The 22,550-nt window shown below is 36.6% G+C and overlaps 1 protein-coding gene across 2 annotated transcripts in view; it reads left to right on the top strand.

Moving 5' to 3' along the window:
* LUZP2 (leucine zipper protein 2) overlaps window positions 1-22,550 on the top strand; it is a 129,965-nt gene that overhangs the window by 79,098 nt on the left and 28,317 nt on the right. For both annotated transcript variants that reach the window (XM_027662219.1, XM_027662220.1), the window contains exons 6-7: window positions 11,274-11,336; window positions 14,947-15,009. In XM_027662219.1, the coding sequence (XP_027518020.1) occupies window positions 11,274-11,336; window positions 14,947-15,009 (126 nt within the window). The remainder of the gene's footprint in view (window positions 1-11,273; window positions 11,337-14,946; window positions 15,010-22,550) is intronic.

Genomic DNA, 22,550 nt, shown 5'->3' with positions numbered 1-22,550 from the left:
CCTTACATACAGATTCAGATGCATATTTATGTGTGTACAAGGACATAATGTGGTGTTAAGAAATAGCTTAAAAGTACCAAACTATCAGCAGATGACTCATGGAAAGCTGTAAGGGCTCAGTTTCTCTGGATGTGTCCAGAAAACTTTTCTCTCTGTGGTATTGACTTGCTGAGCTGGTTTATCTTGGGTTTTGTATCAGAACTTCAACTTTTCCCATGCCATTCCTAAATTATTCTTGTTGTGGGAGATTTTTTTAGTGCTTATGTGAGCTTATTTCTCAGTTTATTTCAGTGGAGTTTTGTTCATTTACTGAAGGAGATAATTTGATCCTAAAGTTCTTCAGGCTACCACTGAGCTAGAAAATGCACATTTTCTAAATTAGACTCAGCAGTCATCTCAAGTACAGTTTATGTACTGAATTTATGACAATATACTCATTTAGTCTTTCTTAAATAGTATCAACCTGACATCCTTAATTTTGAAAGTATTTTTTCAATAGCTGGCGTTCTGCAAGGACAAATACCTTTAAACATGAAGGATTTTAGGCCAGGGAGAGGCAGGTCACCAGGACAGCTCTACTTCCACATTAAAATAATATTTCAGTGGAAGAGCTTGGGGTGTGCTGTGCAGTGGTGGGCCTGGTCCACTCCCTGGGTGTGGCTTTGGGTGCTGTGCATGAAAAGGTATTTGTGCAGTTTTTGGTACTTAGAAAAATCCTTGGACACCATAAAAAGCCCAGAATGGAAGCATCTTCATAAAGAAATAGATTACCCATTAACAACTTCCTGCTGTCTTCTTTTTTGGTTGTTCACTCGTGTTTAGAGGTCAAAGCAAGAGGGTAGAAAAAACTGTGATGAAAACAAGGATGGTTTGCTGTGGGGGTGGACGTGGGTGGGAGGACTGTCTTTTACAGCATCCAGTTCTTGGGTTGCTGATAAGGAACTGCCTTCCATTTTAAATGATATATGTGGACAGAAAAAAAATATTGAGGAGTAGAGACAGTGATAAGAGTAGTATAAAACAAAATTTGCAAGAGAAGGGAGATGATGCCTTGTTTGATGGCTCACTGAGGCTCCAGACTGGCCCAAAGGAATGAGTAGGAGTAGATGCCAGATGAACCCCATTAAGTTCCTGAGGTAGTTCCCATGTATTGGCTGTATTAAATCAAATGCTTTACTGTGTTCTAAATTTCTTTTTTTTTCTTCTCCTGTTGCATGGAGTCTGTAGGTAGATTAGATTTAATGGACTATTTTCTTTCCCTGAATTCTCAATAGCATAGTTTGTGCTTTAAAAACAAACAAACAAAAAACCCCCAAAAAATCTCTCTTGCTGTGCAGCTGCATGTTACAGCCACGAGCTTTTACGTTTGGTTTGAATGATGCTAAGCACTGAGCATTTAAACTGTAGAATTTATGCTGATGAACTTGAGTCTCAGGAGAAAAGATCTGGAACCTGAGAGTTAGGATATCCTCCTTCATCTGCCAAAAATGAGCTTAACTACATCAAGGAAATATTAGCATCCAGGCATAAAATTCATCCTGGAGCTGATTAGTTTTGGGTAAAAGGTATTTACCAGTGCCTCTTTCCTATGTTTGTCTTGTTGAATCACCATGGGGATTCACTGCAATACTTGATGGGGGTATCAGTTAATATTTTTTTATTAAATTCTATTTTTTTTTGTTCTTTTTTACAATGCTGTCACCTTATCTTAATTTTGCAAGAAGATAAAACGTGGCACGGAAATTGATTGTGAAAAGCACATTGTTTTTAGCCAAAGTATAAATACAATATCCCAAAGAACCGGTCAAAGCCAGAACTGCTCAGACAGATAGTCTGTTTAAAAATAACTGGTCCTAGTTGTTGTTCTTTGGAATAATTGATTAAGATACAAGGATGCAGTGTTTCAGTGCTCTCCATTGGTTACTTCTGCAAAGTCCTCCTACCTATGTAATATGCCTCCTTGGTATACTCTTCAGAAACTGAATTATTTTTTTTTTAAGCTTCATGCAGCTCCTTTAAGCATCATTTCAACAACACACAAGAACTGGCTCACTGAACTGGATCGTATGATTGTAAAAACTTCATCCTTTTCTGGATGAGAGACAACCTTTTTTTCCTGTGGCTGCAAAAGGAGAAAAAACAATAACACTTCTTGAGCTTTCCATTGTTGCAACAAGCAAAAGCAGATCCAGTTTTCTTACTGAAATGGGCACAGCTAAGCTGGAAGCAGTGTTACAGCACTGCATGTCTCCAAAGTGCTTGCTCAGGTGGAAAACACACTGCTAATATTTTTCTCTTCATTGATGCAGATTGTCAGTGGTTGTTGCCAACTCTTTGTTTTTGTAATTTGGGAAAAGGTCCAACTTATATTTGAAAGAAGTGTGTGTGCACAATCTGTAGGAGTCTTATTTGCACTGCATTGCTTGCTGCCACTTGCATCCTCTGCACAGAGCAAGTACAGGGCAGGAAACAATCAGTTTGCATGGTTGCTGTGCGATCTTTAAAATTGTAAAGTATTGCACAGTTTTTATGATGGTTTATTCTCGATAAATAATGTAGAAGTTGGTAATTTTAACTGAATTATTTCTAAACATTAAACAGGCAATGTTCTTTTCTTTGGGAAAAGATTTTCCTTTAGAGGTAGACCTTTAGGTGTCAAAAGAAATTAAAATATATGTTTGCCCTGATCTTTGGGGGGTTTCTTCTGTTATTGTTAGGGATGCTTTAGTATGTATATTTTTGGATTTAATTCATATTTCTTCTGAAGTTTGATTACATATACTTTTTATACAGCTCAAGGGATATTATTTTACTCCTTTCAATTAAGGTTGACTTGAAGTTAGTGGTCTGTGTTTTTCTTGCCATAACTCTTTTACTTGTAGGACACTCAACACTGCAATCTGAAGTTCTCTTAGTCTTTGCAAGTTTATAAGCAGAACTATCTTTTTTTTTTGGAAATAATTGCACACCATTTGCTTAAAAAAAGGAGACTATTGCTGTTTGGTCGGTGGCTCAGAGGGAGAAATGTGTGGGTTTTTTATAGGGGTAGCAACTTTTTTTTTGGAGAAAACTTTAGAAAATGTTGAGGTTTTTTTCCTAAGCCTGTGAAAATAAATATTTTGTCATTCCTAAAGTAATTATTTCACTTCTACTCCCATTGTTTATTTGTGTTCGGTTGGGGTTTATTGTTGGGGGTTTTTTTAATAATCTCTGGAGTGAGGCTTTGTACTTTACAAATAACAGTGAAAAACAGTTAAACTGATCACTTTGATCTGTTGAGCTTTTTATTAAAGACCCCTTAACCACCCAAATGTTTGCTAATTCTCTGATCTGGTTAAGCTGTGGTACCAGCATCACCTCTGAGATAGATGCCTTTGCTGAACTGTGGGTGATTTTAGCTTGGTTGGCTGTTTTCCTTCACTAGCCCCTAATCAAGATGCCAATTGACCTGTGCCTCGTTTTCCCTTTTCCTTACTTGCCAAATACCTTATTTCTCTGGTTGATTAATTAATTATTCCAAAGAACAACAGCTAGGACCAGTTATTTTTAAACAAACTAAAATGAGATACTGTCAGTTGTGTTAAATATAATAATTGGGAATAGAACCACGTATCTGCCTGGGTTGGCAGATTTAATCTACATTCATGATTCTGTCATGCCTTAGCTGTTAGTATTTCAAAGCATAGTTACTCATATTTGCCAGAAATATGAATCTGTGAATGTATCTATTTAAATCCTGAACTGGTGGAAATTTGGAATGACAGAGGTTTATCATCAGTAGATTTCAAGAAATAATTATGGGTAATAAGACATGCAGCTGTTGAGCAGTAAGTTCATTAGAAGATTGCTTCTTTGAAAATCCAGCTGCCTTCAGAAATACTGAAATACATTTTGCAGATAAAAACATGCCACTTTTAAACAGCATACATAGTCAGCTGTGGCTTTAAGAAACATTCATGAGCAGTGCACCTGCTATGACCTAGGGCCAGATCTCTATGATAGTTCTGAAAAGCATATGAGCATAAAAGTTATTAAATTTGCTGGGTAGATGCATTACTTAGATTGCCTGTCTGTGATTGACAGACCAATATTCTATTTGATATCATTGGATTGGATAAATTACATTTTTACATCCCTTCCTTTCCAATACAGGTATTAATGTGAAATCTGCAGACAGTCAAATTTGCTTTCTTGTCCAAACCTATTAATGCTTAGTTTCAAGTAAAAATCTAATAGGTATTGAAATAGAAAATTCAGTTGAATAGTTAAAAAAAAAAAAAAAATAGAAAAAAAAGCTAAAAAATTAACTCTGCAAGGATTTTTGTGTGTAATCTCCTAGGCTAAGTGTCTTGAATGTTTGTTGGTTTGGGGTTTTTTTTGTTTTGAGCAATGTGGAAAGACTTTTGTAGAGGGGTTAAAAATTTCTAATACTTTCCTTTTCATGACAATAAAATACAAAAAATGTCAAGACTATAGCACCCCTTTGAGAGGGTGACTGTGAGGGTATTGGATCTGCACTCATAAAGAAAATCTTGATGAGGTGCAAGACAACGGCTCTCATTCTGTGAGCCTGTGAGGTAAAGGTGAGCTGCTGAATGCTGGGGAGGCTGGACTTGCCCAGAGGCACCATGTTAGTCATATGAGGTTTTAATACTGTAGACTGAAGGACTGGAGAACAAAGAAAGAGAGAGAAGATGAACAAGTGTTTATGTATTTAAAGTACCTGTGAGTATGGTTACAACCTTTTGTGTGTGACTTGTTTGGATTTTATGTAATGTTGAAAAACACAAACCCAATAAGACCTATTGTCTGACACTTGCTTAGCCTTAAATCTCTGAAATTCAGTTAGATAATTTCAGTGTTCAGATCAATATTGAAGAAAAGATGAATTTTTTTGTACTGTTTTTGCACTTATTGTTTTTTCTCAATCTTTACTAGCTAATTTTTGCTGTTTCCATGTCACCCCAGAACCTGCACTTCAAGAGCACACAGTTGACATGCTTGGCCTTTTCCTTTCTTTGTAAGCTTTCTCCTGGGCTGTTCTACATCATTTCTCTCTGCCTACCTTTGTCGAGGAGGTTTCACTCATATCCTTTGCTTGCCATGGTTTTTTTTAGTGTGTTCATCATCAGCTTGCACCTGGATTGTCTGAGTCATCAGCATTCCAGTCTTTCACGCTTGTGGATACATTCTTCTCCTTATCTCACCCTTATCTCAAGTTCCCTGTCACAGTCCAAATTAGTAGGCATATTTGGGGAAAAGAGAGAATTGTGGATACCAGAATTTAATGCTAAGAAAATATTTATTTTGCAATGTGAAATTGTAACCATTTTAGGACACGACTCCACGCCTCACTGAAACCCTTCCTTGACTTTGAGATACCCACTCAAGTCCATATTCATTAATGAAAAGGTGATGTTTCTGTCAGAACTAGGAACTGATTAGAAGGTGATCAGGCAGATCACCTATCTCAGATGTTCTTAGGGGAAGAATGTCCTATGTCCTCTTGACAGATTGGGCTGATTTATAAGTACCAAAAAATGTCTTCAACTTTTTTTTGTGATGGTCTTTAACTTCCTCAGTTTTCTGCTAAAATATTACTTATTGGGCTTTGGGTTTTTTGTTTTTTTTTCTGAAAATGTTTGTTTTGCAAATATGTATTATTTACTCTCAGAAACCAAAGAAGTTTAAACTGTACTCAGAGCTTTTTTTTTATTATTACTTTTTCTTAACACTTAGGAGCCTGATATGAAGCATCCTGTCTGATGTTGCTGTACTGAGCTTAAATGGGGGCAAACACTTTTCAGAAGCATTGAAAAATGGCTCAGTTTACTCCTTTCCTCCCCCTTTCCCAAGAGAAGGGAGCCTGGCATAAAATGTTAGTTCACAGTCATGATTCATGAAGAAATAGTGTTAGTGGCTCAAAAAAAGTCACTTCAATCCTCAGAATTAGATCCTACTCCTGACTTCATTTTGCTGAATGACTTTTAGGAAATCATTAAAGGCTAGAAGTATTATCTAGTCCATATTATGTGGGTTCTTACTGCTCTGGGTATTGAACGAACATGGCATGGTGGAAATACATCTAGTATGTGAATCAATCCAGTAAAACTGTCTTAGGGATATCTAAGGCCTTAGGGATATCTGATTTTCATATTGAAAGATATTGTAGCAGTTTCTTCAATACAACTGATATGTATTTTAGATGTCTGTAGATCATGCTTGTGAAAATTCTTTTAAAAATTAAAATTGTTGCCCAAAAAGTTCTGTAACAACAAATATTCTGCTACTGAGAGAATTCAGGTGACAGAGCCTATTAATATTAAAGCAAAGCCAAATGATACCACTCCACAGAGACCCACATAAATGTATGCCTTACTCATCTCCTGCCCTTCTCCTTCCATAACTGTGTCATTTCTGTTTGAAGACAGATGTTGGCAATTCTGGATCTGAAACATGCTTAATGCAGCATTTCATGTCCTGCTGCTATTACACTGGAAAAAAGTGAAGTTGTAGAAAAGCACGTCAACAGTCTGACCCTTCCCTCCTCCAGTGATAGAGGAGCTCATTTTTTTCAAGGTCAGAAATGGGGTTTATATCGAGATGTTTGGTCACAGCACACTCTATTCATTCCTGTCACCTTGCTTTAATGAGAGCTTTCACTGTCTTTTTTGTTGTTTTTTTTTTAAGCCCAGCCTTCAGCTTGCAGCAGCACCAAGTTGTGCTTGTCATTCTGTTCACAAATGTCAAGTGAACAGAAGGACCTTTGGGCTAACATCTACTTAACTAGGTGTTCTGCTTTGTTGATCCTGCAAACCATCCCCAGAGCATTCAGCCACCCCTACCAAAGGGAAAAATCAAAGAATTGCTAGCTTTTTTCTCTAAATAACCCTGCACTGCATAGGCAATTACCCTTCATTTCAGATACAAATTCTCTGCAATGGGTTCTGCATTCAATATGCTGCTGTTTTTAATTAGAATATCTGACATGGAAAGAATTAGAAATGGCATTTGCTTTTGCATTGCAAAGTCCTATTGAAATGACTGGAGCACCAAGACAAACACAATCAACACAGAACTCCTGCTAAAAGCTCGAATAGGAGATTTTTGTGTGTTGCTTATCAACTTGTTCAGCTCAGCTGGACTACATGAAATTCAGGAAGAAATATAACAGCCTCTAGTATTAGCAGAGACAGACAGGCAGAAGAAAAGAAATGTATTCTCTCTGTTTGGGAAAGCTTGTCCTTAAGTGCCTTTATCTGTAACACGGGTGTAAGGCAGGGGGACAGGTTACAGAAGGAAAGCTCAAAATGAACAAAACAGTCCAAATGTGTCTAAGCTTACAACAGTGGTAATGTGCCATGTTTGCAGGGGTTACCCAGCTTGGCTGTCAGCCTTCAGATGTTGCATGTGCCTCCTAAATAACAGCACAGGCTGAGGTGTCAGAGCAACGAGAGGCTGAAGCCTGACTGTAGTGGAAGTGGGCTTTTCCCAGGAATTCAGAGCTGGAAGGACAACGGTGCTTTCTGAGTTTGGATCCAGCCAGATTTGAAAAGTGTGCAGCCCCAATATGCATCATCACATTGGTGGGACCGTGTCCTTCAGCTGTCTGGCACACTTGGCCACCGAAAAACTGCAGGGAAAAGAGGCTCAAACATCCTCGAGAATATCAAGGCCAAAAAGTCACATTGTCTTCACTGGCCATAACGACAGGTAGAAATGCACTTCTTAAGGTCTTATTTGGAAAACCTCACAGAGTGTAGGGAGCCCAGTTTATCTGCCTCAGAAAGATGAAGGGCTGAGCCAACCCTGCTGGGATTAAAGCACTAGCCCTGTTTCGTGCGATATAAACCGTTTTTCATCATGGTGAAATACAAAGCTAATATCCAGAGCAAACTGGATTCCAACACGCTGTGATAACAAATAAATCCAGATGTTTGATTTTGGCCTGTTGCTGTCTTCTGATTTCTCTCCTTAGGGCACAGTGGAGCACTTTGGTTTCACGGGAGATGGAAGGCAGTTTGTCATGGCAGTTGTTCCCGACACTCTGGCTGAGCAGAGTCCGGGGTTTTTCTGCTGTTCTTGGGTTTGGTTGTTTTTTCAAATGTAATGCCTGTTAGAGGGAAATGTTCCAGTGATGAGCAGGGGCTCAGCATGGTTTGCTTTGCACTATTCATCAAGGAGAAGCACAGCCAAATCTATCTTCTATACAACAACAACAAAAAAATAAGTCAGAGCTCAGATAAAATGTCTGAATTGCAGTTGATTGCTGAGAATACAATTTTCTGAGAGAGAAAGTGATTTTCTTTCCCTGAACATACTTCGTATCCTCTGCTTTCAAAGGCCAGCAGACAAACTAAATTGCTTTGTACTGATGATGTCTAGGTTATATATTTGTTCATTCTGGGTTTAGATCCTGATGTTGATTCAAGTAGATAACACCGGTGTTTCAAATTATGAAACACAAACATAAGAGTATTAAAGCACTCATTGTGTGACATGGGGTCAAGATAAACTAACTTCAAAAAATGACATCTGAAAATTTGTGGCTTTGACATTGGTGGTGTAAGTTTAACCTTCTGTTAGTAGAACATAGGATTCATCAGATAAATGTTAATCCCCCTAACTTCAGATTTATGATGATAATAAACCCCTTTAAATTTGTCACAGTTGCCAGTGCCTACAAACTGTGACTCTTGTCTTATGAGATATTTACTGTATATGCTAAATCAGATGGAGAAATTATAAAAAAATGCGATATATAATTAATGATTTTTATAAAATGACTTTGCAGAAGAGGAAGTAACTAAACCTGTAACTGTAAAAGTGCTTCTATTGAACTTTCAAGTGTACAGTTTCTGCTTTTCTTTGCAAGCCTTTGTCTGAGTTTTCTAATTGGCATCATGGTTATTGTTTTTCTAAGAATGCTAAGGCCTCCTCTCTCTATTTTTCTTCTGTTTAGACACTCATTTACATTAAAACACCTATTTAGTTTGAATATAATGGTATTCTTTCTCTGCATCTAGAAGGCCATTTCTAACTAAAATCATTACTCCACATAATTTTAAAATTCGTATCAATGAGATATTTACAGATACTTAATTCCTTATTTTTTAAGCTTGAAATGCCCAAGACCTTTTCTGCTTAGTAACAAATGTAGTATTGAAATTAAAACTGTGTAAAATTCTTGTTTAACTTATTTGTTGTTCTTCTTTGAAGGATTCTTAATAGGAAAATAAGCATAATCTTGAATCCATGTAAGTCTTGGAAGTCAGAACTTCTATACTGAATCAATAGGCATTTGTAAACTTGAAATTTCATTGATTAATTAATCTGATTTTGAATAGCCCCTTTCTAGCAAAAGGGACATATTCTTCTAGGATATGTAGCTGATTAGAATTCTCATTTTACTACATTTAATTCAGAATCCAGAAAACACTGGGCTCTGTTATATGTTCACTGGGCTCTGTTCATATGTTTTACTGGTATACTTCGCATTCTGCTATAAAAATTAGGATACAAAGCTGTTTTTGACAGTGACTTGATTTGTGAAGTAATATAAAATCACTCAAATTGTATGCAAGAAGTTGTCACCTACCTCTGTCAAAGTCCTACTTATTAAGCTCTCGATAATAGTAACTTTTAATGCTTAGTCTCATTTCTAAAAGTGTTGTTAAGTTCAGATTAAATCATGACTGTTTTGCCTGCATTCTGATAACCCTGCTGGGTTTTTTTGTCGCTAATAGACTGGCTAATGAGACAGGATTGGTAAATCATGTTTAACCTAGCTAAGCCTCCAAAATGGATTTCATCTCCTAACTTTAAATATTTTCATCAAGTTTTGGTGTGGGACAAGTTCTTTTAACTATATTCTTTTGCCAGGCTTATTTGGCCTGATGTGGAAATTTTGACAACCATCTAATCCATAGTCTGTCCTGCTGACACACATTCTGGGTCACTGCAGGATCTCCTCAAAACAGCACATGTAGAAGTTACTTATGAAATAGTAATGTATTATTAGAAGTTATTACTTATAATATATATACATATATATATATAATCTATATATGTATAGAGATGCATGTATATATATATATATTGGGTGAAAGGAAGATAAATGAGTAAAAATGTAAGGGTTACAACTCATTCTTACTTTGGTTCTGAAATACAAAGTCTGTCACATCTCCTCGTTTTGGAATTAAGCAAATGAGGTTTCACATGGAATTTGAGTGTCTTTGCATTTGCTTCAATGAGATAGGTTTTTCAAGGAAAACTCAAAGCTTCTAATTCTGGAATTAAAGCTTCCAGTGTTTCGGTGGGATGTGGACCTAAATTTGAACTGGATGGAATTACAGTTTTGGCTCTAATGACAGCTTGTTCTTGTGCACAATCTTCAGGAAAGCTATTGTTACTCAGTAATAAATATATATTCCTGAAATGTCAGGAGTTCAGTTTCTGTTTGTGTATTTACAGCTCATTAGCACAAGAGCAGTTAGTTTCAGTTAGTTTTGGTGTTCTTTTAATTTCCCTTTAGTGTCAAACATTTTATGTTCAGCACCTGAAGATCTGCTTATTGAATACTTCTGCTTCTAACCAGTTTTGAAAGATGTTCTCACTGCAGAGAAATCTTCACTCTCGACTGTCAATTATGGGATAATATGAGTGAGGAGTGCAAAAAAAATGACTATGGAAAATGCATTTTATCAAGGTTTATTATTTTCCCTGAAAATGAGAAGAAATACATTTAAAACTCCTACATGAAAAAACGTATTGAGTTGGTGAAATGTTTTATCAGGTAGCTAACCTTCTACAGATTTTGATTGCTTGTGGTTTTAAATTATGAAATTTAGCAAAAAGGCTCCATGAATTTGATCATCAAGGTCAAGTGATGAGATCTTGGCCCTATTACTCAGTTGTTAAAATGATTTACTGAAAAGGATACTGAGCTACACAGTTGACACCAGGTAAGGATCAGATGGGTTTTTTCTGCCCTTTTGTACCTCTGAGTATTAAATCTAAATTACTTTCAGTTGTCAGAGTGTGTTGGAAGGTTTCTGTAAGCAGTCCTGTTCCTCTTAAAGCAAATTTTATAGCCTTTTAGAATTCTGTAAGGGAGTATTGTGCCTTGATGAATCTCTTTTGTCTTACCTGTGTCTTTGTTGGTGACTTGAAGGTATTATCCATGTAGAAAATAAAACCAATGTGGTCGAATAGTTAATATTTCAGTAACCCTCACCAATAAACACTTTGGTTTTTTCTTGTCTCCCCCTCAGAACAAAAGCCTCAAAACCAAGCTCTTGTCAGGAAACAAGCTTTGTGGCATTCATGCAGAGGAGGTAAGGAAGGTTCCTCTCTATTCTAAATCTAACATAACCCTAAGAAGTTTGCATCAAAGCCTTTTTTACTGAGGTTCAGGTATTTTTATATATATATATATATATATATATATATATATATATATATATATACCAGAATATAGAATCCATATTATGTTTATGTTCCTAAAGTGTTCTCATTCCAGCTCATTTCTGTGACTTCACTAGAAGCAGCTCAAATGTTTTAGAAAGTGAGCTGCAAACTCAAGTTTTAGACAAGTGAAATCATTTGGGCACACTTATGATATAGCTCTGCAAATTTATTATGCATCTATAACATATATAAAACCGATTTACTTTCCTTGATCTCCATGCCTAGACTAAGATGGGAATTGCCAAATGCCTGTTTTGAAATTAAGTTAGAGACAGGCAAAATTTATTGTTATTGATTCCTGGAATGTTTCATTACTTCAAGGATAAAAGGGTCACTTTATGAAATTGCAGGAACGAAATCTCTCCTCTGCTGAAGAGTGAGATGGAAAAGATAGTGATACAAAAACCCTATTTGTTGGCAAATAGATCAGTGTGGAAGTACCTGCATTCATTCAAGCAACCCCTTTAATTATTTAACTTTTCATGAAAAAAAAGATATGACAACATGTGAATCCGATTTACTCATTTATATTACTTTAGTCTGGGTTTTTTGCATATATAATTTCTGTGAAAGTCATTACACCTTGCCTGAATGAAACAGAGGCAGAACATGTTTCCTAAATATTCCATAATTATCATTGAGTGTGTTTTCTTCATCAGAGTCTCTACCTTTTAACTTAGAGGTCAATATTTAGGAGGCCAAGTTTCTGAGACATACTCAATGGTAGGAAAAAATAGGACTTATCACCCCATGGAGAACCCCTGCTGGAGCAACCTGTTCCTGAAGGACTGCATCCCATGGGAAGGCATCATTCTGGAGAGTTAATAAAGTTAATAAAGCCCATTGGGAAGGACTCACACTGGAGGATTTTGAGAAGACTCTTTCTCACAGAAACATGTTCCCCCTTGCTGGAGCAGGGGAACTGCACTCCCTGAGGGGAAACAGCAACAGAAACATGGGATTATCTGACAGTAATGCCAATTCCTTGTCTCCCTGTGCTGCTAAAGAGGGAGGTGGAACCTGAGAGGAGGAAGGAGTGGGGGGAAGGTGTTTTGTTTTACTTCTCATTGTCCTGCTCTGATTTTGATTGGTAATAATTTCAATTAATTTCCCACAGTCAAGTCTGTTTTGCCCATGACAGTAATCGGTGACTGAGCTCTCTCTGTCCTTATCTCAACTCATGAACCTTTTGTTCTATTTTCTATCCCCTGTCCAGCTGAGGAGGGAAGTGGTGGTGGCTTTGGTGGGCACCTGCCATCCAGCCAGGGTCAAACCACCACACCTAACTGCATAATATTTTGAATCTTTGGTAGTTAACTTGATGGTCTTTTCCCTGATTATGTCCCTTTTAATATTTACAACATAAATGTCTGGAAAGATGAAGCCTAAGAATAATTTAACTGCACTGTAGTGTGACAAGCCTTGACTCAGAAAATTTCAGGGATCTAAACCTACATTAAGTAGCAGTCAAGACAGCAGATTGTGAGTGTATTTTAAAGTGTGAGAATCTCTGGCTTTATGAATCATCCTGGCAAATTTGTGGCTATTAAGGGTATTAGTACCATTAGAACAGGCAAAGATGGTGCAGGAACATCATTTTTTTGTGGTCATTTCGCCAGTTAGGTTGTACCAACCAGAGAAACAAGGTATTTTCTGCTTTCAATTAATTAATTAATAACTCAGTATCCTTTTAGCTATTAGATCCAAGCCCTTTGTGAGTAGAGTAGCCCACCAGGAAGCTCCTGCTTCATTCTGCTCCCCCAGGCTGAGTGCAAACAGAATGATTCCCTGCTGTCCCGTAGCATCCATGGGAACATGCTTGGGATCCTGCACACTTTGCATGGCTGGATTTTCTTCTCTGAGAAGTTAGAGCCCTGGAGAGAGGAAGGCAGGGTGGTGAAAATTTTGGTGTTCCCAGGACATGGAAATGGGCATGTGCCAGGGCAATATTCCCAGGTGCTGTGGTTTAGAGATCTGTGTTTAATGATGATTTGTCTGTCTGACTGCACTAAGAGGTGTCAGTTTTGTCAGCCCTCTCCCTCAAAAGCAGAGAAAACCCTCAAAACAACCAAATTTTATCACAAAGACTTGCAGGTCATATGTGTGCTTTTTGAGTCCCTTATGTGAGCACTGAATGCATTTAGCTTTTTGACTCTTAATTTTATCACAGCTTTGATATTTAGCAAATGAGTGATACCTTAACTCTAACTCTCAGATTCCTCTACAGCCTTTTTGTATACCTTGTATATCACAGAGACTGTTTATTTTCTTAAGCATGACTCCTAGAACAATATAAAGTTGGTTAATATTTTTTAATTTAGGTGATGTGGAATATATTCCATAGCTCTACCAATTGCATTGCCCAGATTAGAGGACAGTGCTATTGGATGAACAGCAGATAAAGTCACAGAAGAATGAATTGAACTTACTGATCTTGGCTATTTGGTTCAGATTTTATGGAATACCGTAACCATTTTGGTCTCACTGTTTAAAGATTTAAAGCAGGCTCTAAAATTTCATCTTTAGATTCATTCAACCTTCCCAAAAGTCTGTCACTGAATTGGACTGGACCAATTGGAAGGACATCAAATCTTTCCAGAAATTTCAGTTTGTGAAATTCAGTTTATGAAATTTATTACTACCTTTGTAATATGTTACATTTATGGATACACTGTTTCAGTACATGTGAAGTAGTCTTCTAATACATTTAAAGGAATCCAAAACATTTGGCATTAACTAATACAAGAAAACTAATTAACTAATTAATTAATACAAGAAAACATATTGAATATCGGTCAGAACTGTGGATTTTATTTTAAAAAGTTATTATTTTGACAGGATTCTTAGATAAAGGGTGAGATGTTGCTTGGATAGTTGGGTTTAATATAAAGAATCCCTTTCTACTATATTTTGTTTAAATAAATAAAATAATACATAGACCATTACTCAGAATGATTTTAAGGGTCAATGTAAAAAGATTTAAAATAAATGTCATCTTGAGCTGATATAAATAAGCATAATTCTGCCTGTTTTCAAGGGCATGGTTACAAACTGAGAACCTAGATCATTTGAATCCCTCCTGGAGTGCCCTATTGTTTTTACAAGGAGTAACCTGTGCAATCCTCTGGAGCCTTTTTACCCCTAAAAATAGGATTGCTCACTTCAGGTACCCTTCATGGAAAATATTAGTAACAACTCAAATATAAAATGTGTGAACCCAAGAGCTGTTCATATCCCTCACTTATGTGCTTTAGGTAAGTGGCAGTTTATATTTTCCTTGATACTTTTGGCTGTTTTTCACATGTCAACCAGGAAAAACAATTGTCAATGATTTGGGGAATGAGGGGTTTCTACATTTTAGAGCTGATCTAGATTCTGCTGTTGTCAGAACTCATTAACTTTTTTTTTTTCTGGTCTAAAAGTAAATATTTAAAATAAAAACACCCTCAAACTTGATTTTGTTATCCTCACTTTCAGTCAAAAAAGATCCAAGCCCAGCTGAAAGAGCTTCGTTATGGGAAAAAGGATTTGATTTTTAAGGTAAGTTTTATTTCACTATAGTTAGCTAAAATATTAGAGTTAATATAGTATTGTGACAATCTAGGAATATGAAAGCTGGCTTTATTACTGCGGTTCTAAGGAATAATTTCATTCTGAAAACAGCTTAAAGCATCAAGACAGACTTAATACCATAATGCATTTTCAGAAATATTGCCTTTTTCTTTTTTTCCATGCAAAACAATGAAACAGGGACAGTGTTTTTATTAAATTGATTGCAGGGCCAAAGAAGAGAAGATTCTGAGCCTAAAAAGTTTCCTGGTGTCTTTGCTTTTAAATAGACAAAAGCAGTGGCAAGTATCTGGTTTATGAGTACCTGTATTTACGTGCTCACATTCTAGTTTACTGCTGATGAACAAAACCTGTTACCCTATTCCACACATCCTGTAACAGGTTTTCCATCTTTCTAACTGAATGATAGAAACAGATGGTTCTTGTTTTTCCTTTAATTAGCAGTCCTCTGTGGCAAAGTCAGTTATTGTCAACACTGAAAGTAAATCTTTGTGTTTATGATAAGCTCGAGCAAGGTAATATTCCTTAGATGTGAAGCTTCTAGGAAAAGAAACTACTGTGGCTTCAACAAGCCAAATGAATTGTCTGTCTAGCTAGCACATTTATAAAATATAAATATAAATATAAAAAGAAAGGGGAGGAGGACAAAAAATAAAAACTTTGCTCCTTGTTAACACAGGGAGAAATTAATCCCTGTTAAAGGAGGAGGAGAGAGATGCAAATCACCTGACTAGAGGCTGCTAACTGAGTAGCCCTTTTATTCCCAGCATGAAGGATGAAGATTAAGTAGTCATCTTCAGAATGACTATACCTAGAATTACTTAAAAAGTCATTCATGTCAATATGAGGTCCAAATTGCCTTCTGGAACTGTTTAACTCTCTCTATTGTGTATACAGTACTGTAAAGATGGAATAATGTAGGCCATTTATAATACACAGTGTGATTTCTGTGATTTTTTTTTTTTTAATGCATAGGTTGATTCCAAGTTTTTTCAGGAACTTTTATTTCTGTTCATCATAAGACCAAAACCAGGGAAATAGGTTTAGAGACAAAAAAAATAGGCATGTTACGCATCTAGGCATTTAAATTTTAATACCAGCCAACATTACCAAAAATAACACATCTTTCTTCAAATTCAATATAATTGAGAGCTTGAGCAGAGGGAAAGATTATGAATTCTAATCTTGCCTTGTTGTGAAAGCTTCTTTTCTTTGGCTGAAGCAGTGGGATTGTTCAGCATTATTTTTACTTGCTGTTTTCATGATGCTGATACACAGTGATCCCAAAGCCAGACCTGACTTATCCCAGGGTGCATAGTAATGCTTAGCAAGGGAACTCCTGCTAGGTACTACTCACCCAAAAAAAACTTAGAGATGAGAAGGAAAATGGGAACATGAAGGAATGAATACATGGGAAAGGCTGTCTGGCAAGTCACTGGTATATGGACAATGAAATCCTGATCCTAGTTCAGTAAACTCTGACAACGTGGTGGTTCAGGTACAGATGGAAAGAACAGGGGGTTGGGGTGGAAGGGAGGGACAGAGTTACATGTTATAAGAGGAAGTGTGTCTAGTGTGAGAGGGAATAGATGTGGGTCTCCTCTGACTGGATATGGATGTCTGCATCATAGTCTTCACTCCAAATCCTTGGAGAGTTGTCTTCTCCTAGAGACTACATTTGACCACATGAATTAGGCCTTAAAGTCCTTGACTTGTATTGAATGAACACAGTTCTTGATTATGAGTGAATACTAGAGCCACCAGCTTGGATGTAGGTCCCAAGGTAGGTAGCTTGGGTTCTCCTCTGGGAACTGGATGTGCAAACACTTGGAACATCTCCTGACCACGTGCAGTTGGGTATGAGGTTGACTGCCTGCTTTGCTAATTGGGTACATCCTTTATGTGTAGCCAGAAGTATTTGTGCAGGTTTATCCATCAGTCTTTTTCCTGACTAAGGAAATTTGATTTATGAAGCAAAGAGAGCAGAAACCTTATGTTGCCCTCCTAAATGATCGTGTGAGATGTGGGGGAGGGTAGATTCAGTGTGCTGGTTTGTGTGTGCGTCAGGTTTGCAGACAGACAGGCTGAGCAGAGCAGAAGCCATTTGGTACAGGCTGGAAAGCCTTTTAAGTGTCTGCTTGATCAGAGAGAGGCTGATAGGTTTGGGCAAGAACAGGTGGTATTTCATTTCTGGTTGCTTTGATACTGGAAATGTAACAGGTTTAATGTTATCATTGGTGTTGAGTCTGTTTTGTGAAGCTCTTATTCAGAACTCTGAAATGGAGGGATAGTCTTCTGCAAGGACAGAGCATGAATGTTTGGGATAAAATCCTGGCTGCTAGCTACTGTCTTGTTACTGGGCTTCTACATTTTTCCCCTCCCACCACCTTCCCACCCCACTGAACTCGGTTTCTGTTTGCCTTACTGAGGAAGTTTAGGGAATTCTGCTCTCCACATAGCTCTGAGCTTCTTGGAGCAGTTCACCAGAAGGATGTGAGCTGCAGGCTATCTATCAGGTTTCTAAAGGGCATGAGAGAATGCTGCAGTCCTTGCCCATTAAACTAATGCTTTCTGTGAAGGAATTAATTGTGCAGATAGATGTGATACAGGAAGGGGTTGTTTTGATTTTTGTTTTGCATAATCAGCATCAAGAGACTATTACTTAAATTCTGGTAACTGTTATTGTCAGTGGCTCTGTACCAAATTAGACCTCTGGGGATTAAGCGGGAGAGGAAGAGGAAAGGGGGGAAAAGGCAGCTTTCTCCTTTAATATTCCAGTGAATTGGTAAATCATATCTACTTTTAATATTGTGTGACAGCAAGCTAACAGGTGGTAGTAAATACAAGTTCATCACTTTAGAAATGTATTTACTCTCCTTATGTTTTCAAAGTGTTTTGTGGTCTATCTGATTAGCTATGGAGCATATATGTATGTACGTTTATGTTTTTTGAACTCTCCCTATGGGATATAAAGCCAGCTGGAAGACAAGCAATGAGCATCACAAAAATTAAGTGATGTGCTGGAGGCCATAGAGGTTGTCAATATCTTTACTGAGAATAGAATTTGAGCTACTGTCTCTTTGTCAGACTTCGGTCTTAAAGCATTCAGCAGTGTCCTTAAAGAGCTGAAAAAAAAGTGTAAATTTGCTTTGTATTATTATGAGAAAAATAAGAAATTATTAATAAAAATTGCCACTCAGTCTTCCTAATTTTGTCATTACCTTTGTAAGTAGGTACTTACTGGTTCTGAATGAGACCACCCTTAACTGCAATAATTTAATTATGGTCATAAACCCTTGATTCAGTGAAGTACTTCTAAGTGTAAGTGTTTTGCTAGATGAAGGTCTGCATTCATTTCAGGCATTAATGACCACTTCTTATTTAAATAACTCCTTCTTTGCTAACTCTCTTCCCAATCATTTGGCTATATTATCCTGGAAGAAGTCACAGGCTTTACTAAATTATAAAAGAATTAGACATATTTTGATTTTTTTCTGCAAACATTTATATCTGATAGTAGCAGGAGATGCAGAAAAAAACCCTAGCAATAACTTTTCACTGCCAGATTATACAAGTATCTTGTATAATCATTTGCTGTGATAAATATAGTCAAAGATAAACAAAACTATGTGAAATTATTATCATACTGACTGAACGTGGTATATATTTATGCCATTCCTCCCTCTAAAGTAAAACTGATGCCACCATATGTGTTTTCCTCCCTGTTAGCAGAAGTTAATTACGTTTTCCCAGAGTTTTAAAGTATTTATTTCTGTCATGAAAACAGTGAGATTCTGCATTCCATACAGAGAAAGAGATGAAATAATTAAAGAAAAACTAAGTGGAAAAAAAAAACCACACAGAAAAAGACTAAAGACCTAACCTGACAGAGAACTTGTGTAAACAAGTTAAACAAGTTAAAATTGTTGTCTGGGCTTGAACTAATTGATTACATATTTTAAATTTGTGATAACCTTTTACAATTTTTGTGCTTGCACGTGCGTGAGGATGCAAGTTTCAAGTTTTCCAATACAATTCTTTTTCTCTGCTGCTGGTGGTCAGGCTCAACCCAAATCCACCCATTTCTCACATGTATATCCACTTCCCCCACGGTTTGCACCTGTATGTATTAAAATTACCAACAGCAGAATTCCGATGACTTTGCATGTTTGAAAGATTAGTCCATTTAATAGATTTTAAAGCATTGTTCATTATGTTCCAAGTACCATAAAACTCCTATTTTCATTGCAGGAAAACTTTTTAAAAAAAAAAGGCAACATTGTTTTACTTAAGCTTTATTTATACATTCATTTATTTAGCACAAAAAAGAATGCTCTTATCTTTCTTTCTGCTTTTACACTGCCCTGTAAGGGTAAATAAAACTTCTGCAGCTCAGTGTTGAAAGGAGATGATAACAGAAAATTGAGGACAGTTTCCTTACAGGCCTGTCATATCAACTTCCCTGAGAGAACATGCAATTCCTCTGGCTTTCAGACAGGATCTTCACCCTGTGGTGTGTTTATTCACCCAATGTATTTCCTCAACATTTGGATCTTCTGCCACCTCCCTTGAGAAATTCACCAAAGCTACTTGGGAAAGACACCAAAACCAGAAAAAACTATTAAGAAATATCAGTTCTAAACATAAGTCTAATGCAAAAATGTTAGAGATAGTAATTTTTTTTTTCAAGAGATGTTACAACAAATAGGGATAACAAATTCTATAAGCTACAAGCTGACTTCAGCACACAGCATAACAACTGAAGAGAGTCTGGAAGAGGCGACTTTCCTGTTATTATACATTTAATGTGTAACATTTTTGAACTTATTGTTTCGATAGAATAACTATCAAAGGCTTCAGATAAGAAAATGCTCTCAAAAAATTTCCCTTGACTTTGTCAGAAATGATGACTGAGTAGAAAGTAGCAAGCTGAACCTCTGTTTAGCTATATCTTCATTTATTTTATGATGTTTTCTATTTGATAAATTTAACATAATTGGCCTCCCGTGGCTTATATATTGTTAGTTGATTATACCACCAAAAAGAGGTTGTTTGTCTTTGGGTTGTGTTTTCCTGCAAAGGATGAAGATTAAATGAAAAGTGCCCACAACAAAAGCAGACTCTGATAGATGATGAAATGAGAAGTCTGAAAATATTCTCAACAGAATTTTCCTTTTGAACACATAAATAAGACAAATTGCTTTGTATTTACTGAGATCAGAAGTTCTATATGTATGTGGCAGTCCCATCTGCACTGGTTCACTTGTGGCAAAAGACCTTTTTCTTTGGAGGCTACAGAAAATAGAAAGGATGTCCCATATTCTCTGACTCCTGACAGGGTTCTGTTATATCCATGTTATTCTTTCACAAGGCTTATCTAATGGGGCTTTTTTTATAGAAACCTGCAGCAGCCCGAATTCTACGTATTTCTGCTGCTTTGGTCTCTTCTAGTCTGTCAGCCTCAGTAGCAGAAAATATTTTCTTATATGTCTTGAAAAATACTGCAATGGAAGCTGGGTAGTTATCATGCTGTCTCTCACAGACCTGGAGAGTAGGGTTTTTTTTAAAATTAAAGCAATATTTCACCTATTTTGCTGTAGTTATCCTGTGTCTTATCATAGTTTTTTTTTTTAAATTAACTTATATAGATTTTTTTTTCCCAGTCTTCCTTCTCAGCACATTCAACCATCATTTAATGCTTCACGTTAATCACATCTGAACCTGTTTTCTTTGGTCTCTTTGCAGTGTCCTAAAATGGACACTGAATTCGAGCTGGACATTTCACTCATGCTGAGCAGAGTAAAAAGGATTTTTGTGATCTGTACCCACAGTGTTTTTTGCCTTTTCTACAGAAATATGACATATCCAGTGGTAATACCATCTTGGGTCATTCATCCCTATTGTTCTATATTCTATATTAGTTTTACTGATCATTATTGTTTGTATTTAGCATCTTATACTTGCTTTTAGTGACTGGCATCCTGTTTTTCCCAGCTTGTCAGGGTAAATTTAGATAAACCCCATTTTCTAGGGCACACAGAGTTCTGGTTTAATGTCACCAGAATATTTTATCAGTATATGTTGAGTTCCCTATTCAGTTCTCCATGCATGGATGGCTGAGGAAACAGAAGTAGAGTGTAGATTTTATTCATGTTTGAGGTTGTTTTATGAAGATTATTCTATTTACTTGTGGATTTTAAGAATTTGATAATTTTACAGAATTCAGTTTTTAGTCTGTAGAGAAAATAGGATTGGATATGAACTTTGGGCCAGGTTGGGTCTTTTACCTGATCATGGCCTTGGGTGTGCAGAGTTTTGTGACTTAATGTGTCATGAGAGAGAACAGATTTTTTTTCTGACCTCCAAGGATAGAGATTTTCTATTCTCTGAGGATACAAATTGTTGGATCTTTAAGGTATTTCTACTTTGTAGTACAATGAGCTCTTCTTCAATGTTGCAGTTCAGTCTTAGAAACTGCTCCTTTTTTTTTTTTCCATTCCAAGGGAGAAGGCTTATGATGCTTTTTATTAAATAATTCTTTGGTTGATTATTCACTTTGGGACTTTTTTCCCTTGATCAAGTCAGTATGTTTGTGCAATTTTATCACTGCCTGTATGATTTTGGTTTTCAGTTTATCAATTATTTGTGATTAGATCAGGCTGCTTATTGGATGTAGAAAAATGCTCTAAGACAGGATATTATTGAATTGTTTTTCTCAGTAGAAGATGAAGCCCCTGGGAGAGACAGGAAATTGAAATTTTCTTCGTTGATTTTTATAAAACATATTAGGGCTGTTGCATAAACTTTTGTAGTTGGTGTTTGATTGGTAAGATATGGCATGATTACTTTTCAGATAGCTATCTTGAGACAACACAGTTAGGATAACCAACATTTCATGATCTTTTGTTACATGGTCTTTTATCACTGTATACTGAGTACTACTTATTTTCACGAAGCACAAGGCTTATTTTTTTTCATTTGGTTTCTTCTATAGCAGACAATTATTTTTTTCCCTCATTAGTGGTGTAGTATATTTTCACAACCTTGACTAAAATGTAGATAGAAAGTTTTATCTAGGTTATATGTGCTTTGCTCAGGAAGTTGTTGCTTAAGCGCAGCTGCCCACTTGTAGGTGGAGGTAAAAGCAGTTTAATAAATGAAACAAAAGTAAAATATAATAATAATAATGATGGTAACAAAAGGGAAAAAAAAACAAACAAGGCAAAAAAACAAGCAAGGAAAAACAACAGATGCACAACACCACCCACTCAACAATCCTAGACCCTCCTTCCAGGTAACTCCCTTAGTTTATATACCAGGCATGATATTCTCTGGAATATCCCTTTGGCCACTTCAGGTCACCTGTCCTGGCTGTGCCCCCTCCCAGCTGTCTTGTGCACCTCCTCACTGGCAGACCACGGCAACCAAAAAAAGTCCTTGACTCAGGAAAAACACTACTTAGCGTTGTTATCATATATATTTCTCATTAAGGACACTGAATTATGTATCCT

The sequence above is a fragment of the Corapipo altera genome, unplaced genomic scaffold, assembly GCF_003945725.1.
Source record: "Corapipo altera isolate COAL_440 unplaced genomic scaffold, ASM394572v1 RXGC01000072.1, whole genome shotgun sequence".
Taxonomy (NCBI): domain Eukaryota; kingdom Metazoa; phylum Chordata; class Aves; order Passeriformes; family Pipridae; genus Corapipo; species Corapipo altera.
This window is presented reverse-complemented; position numbering and strand designations above follow the sequence as displayed.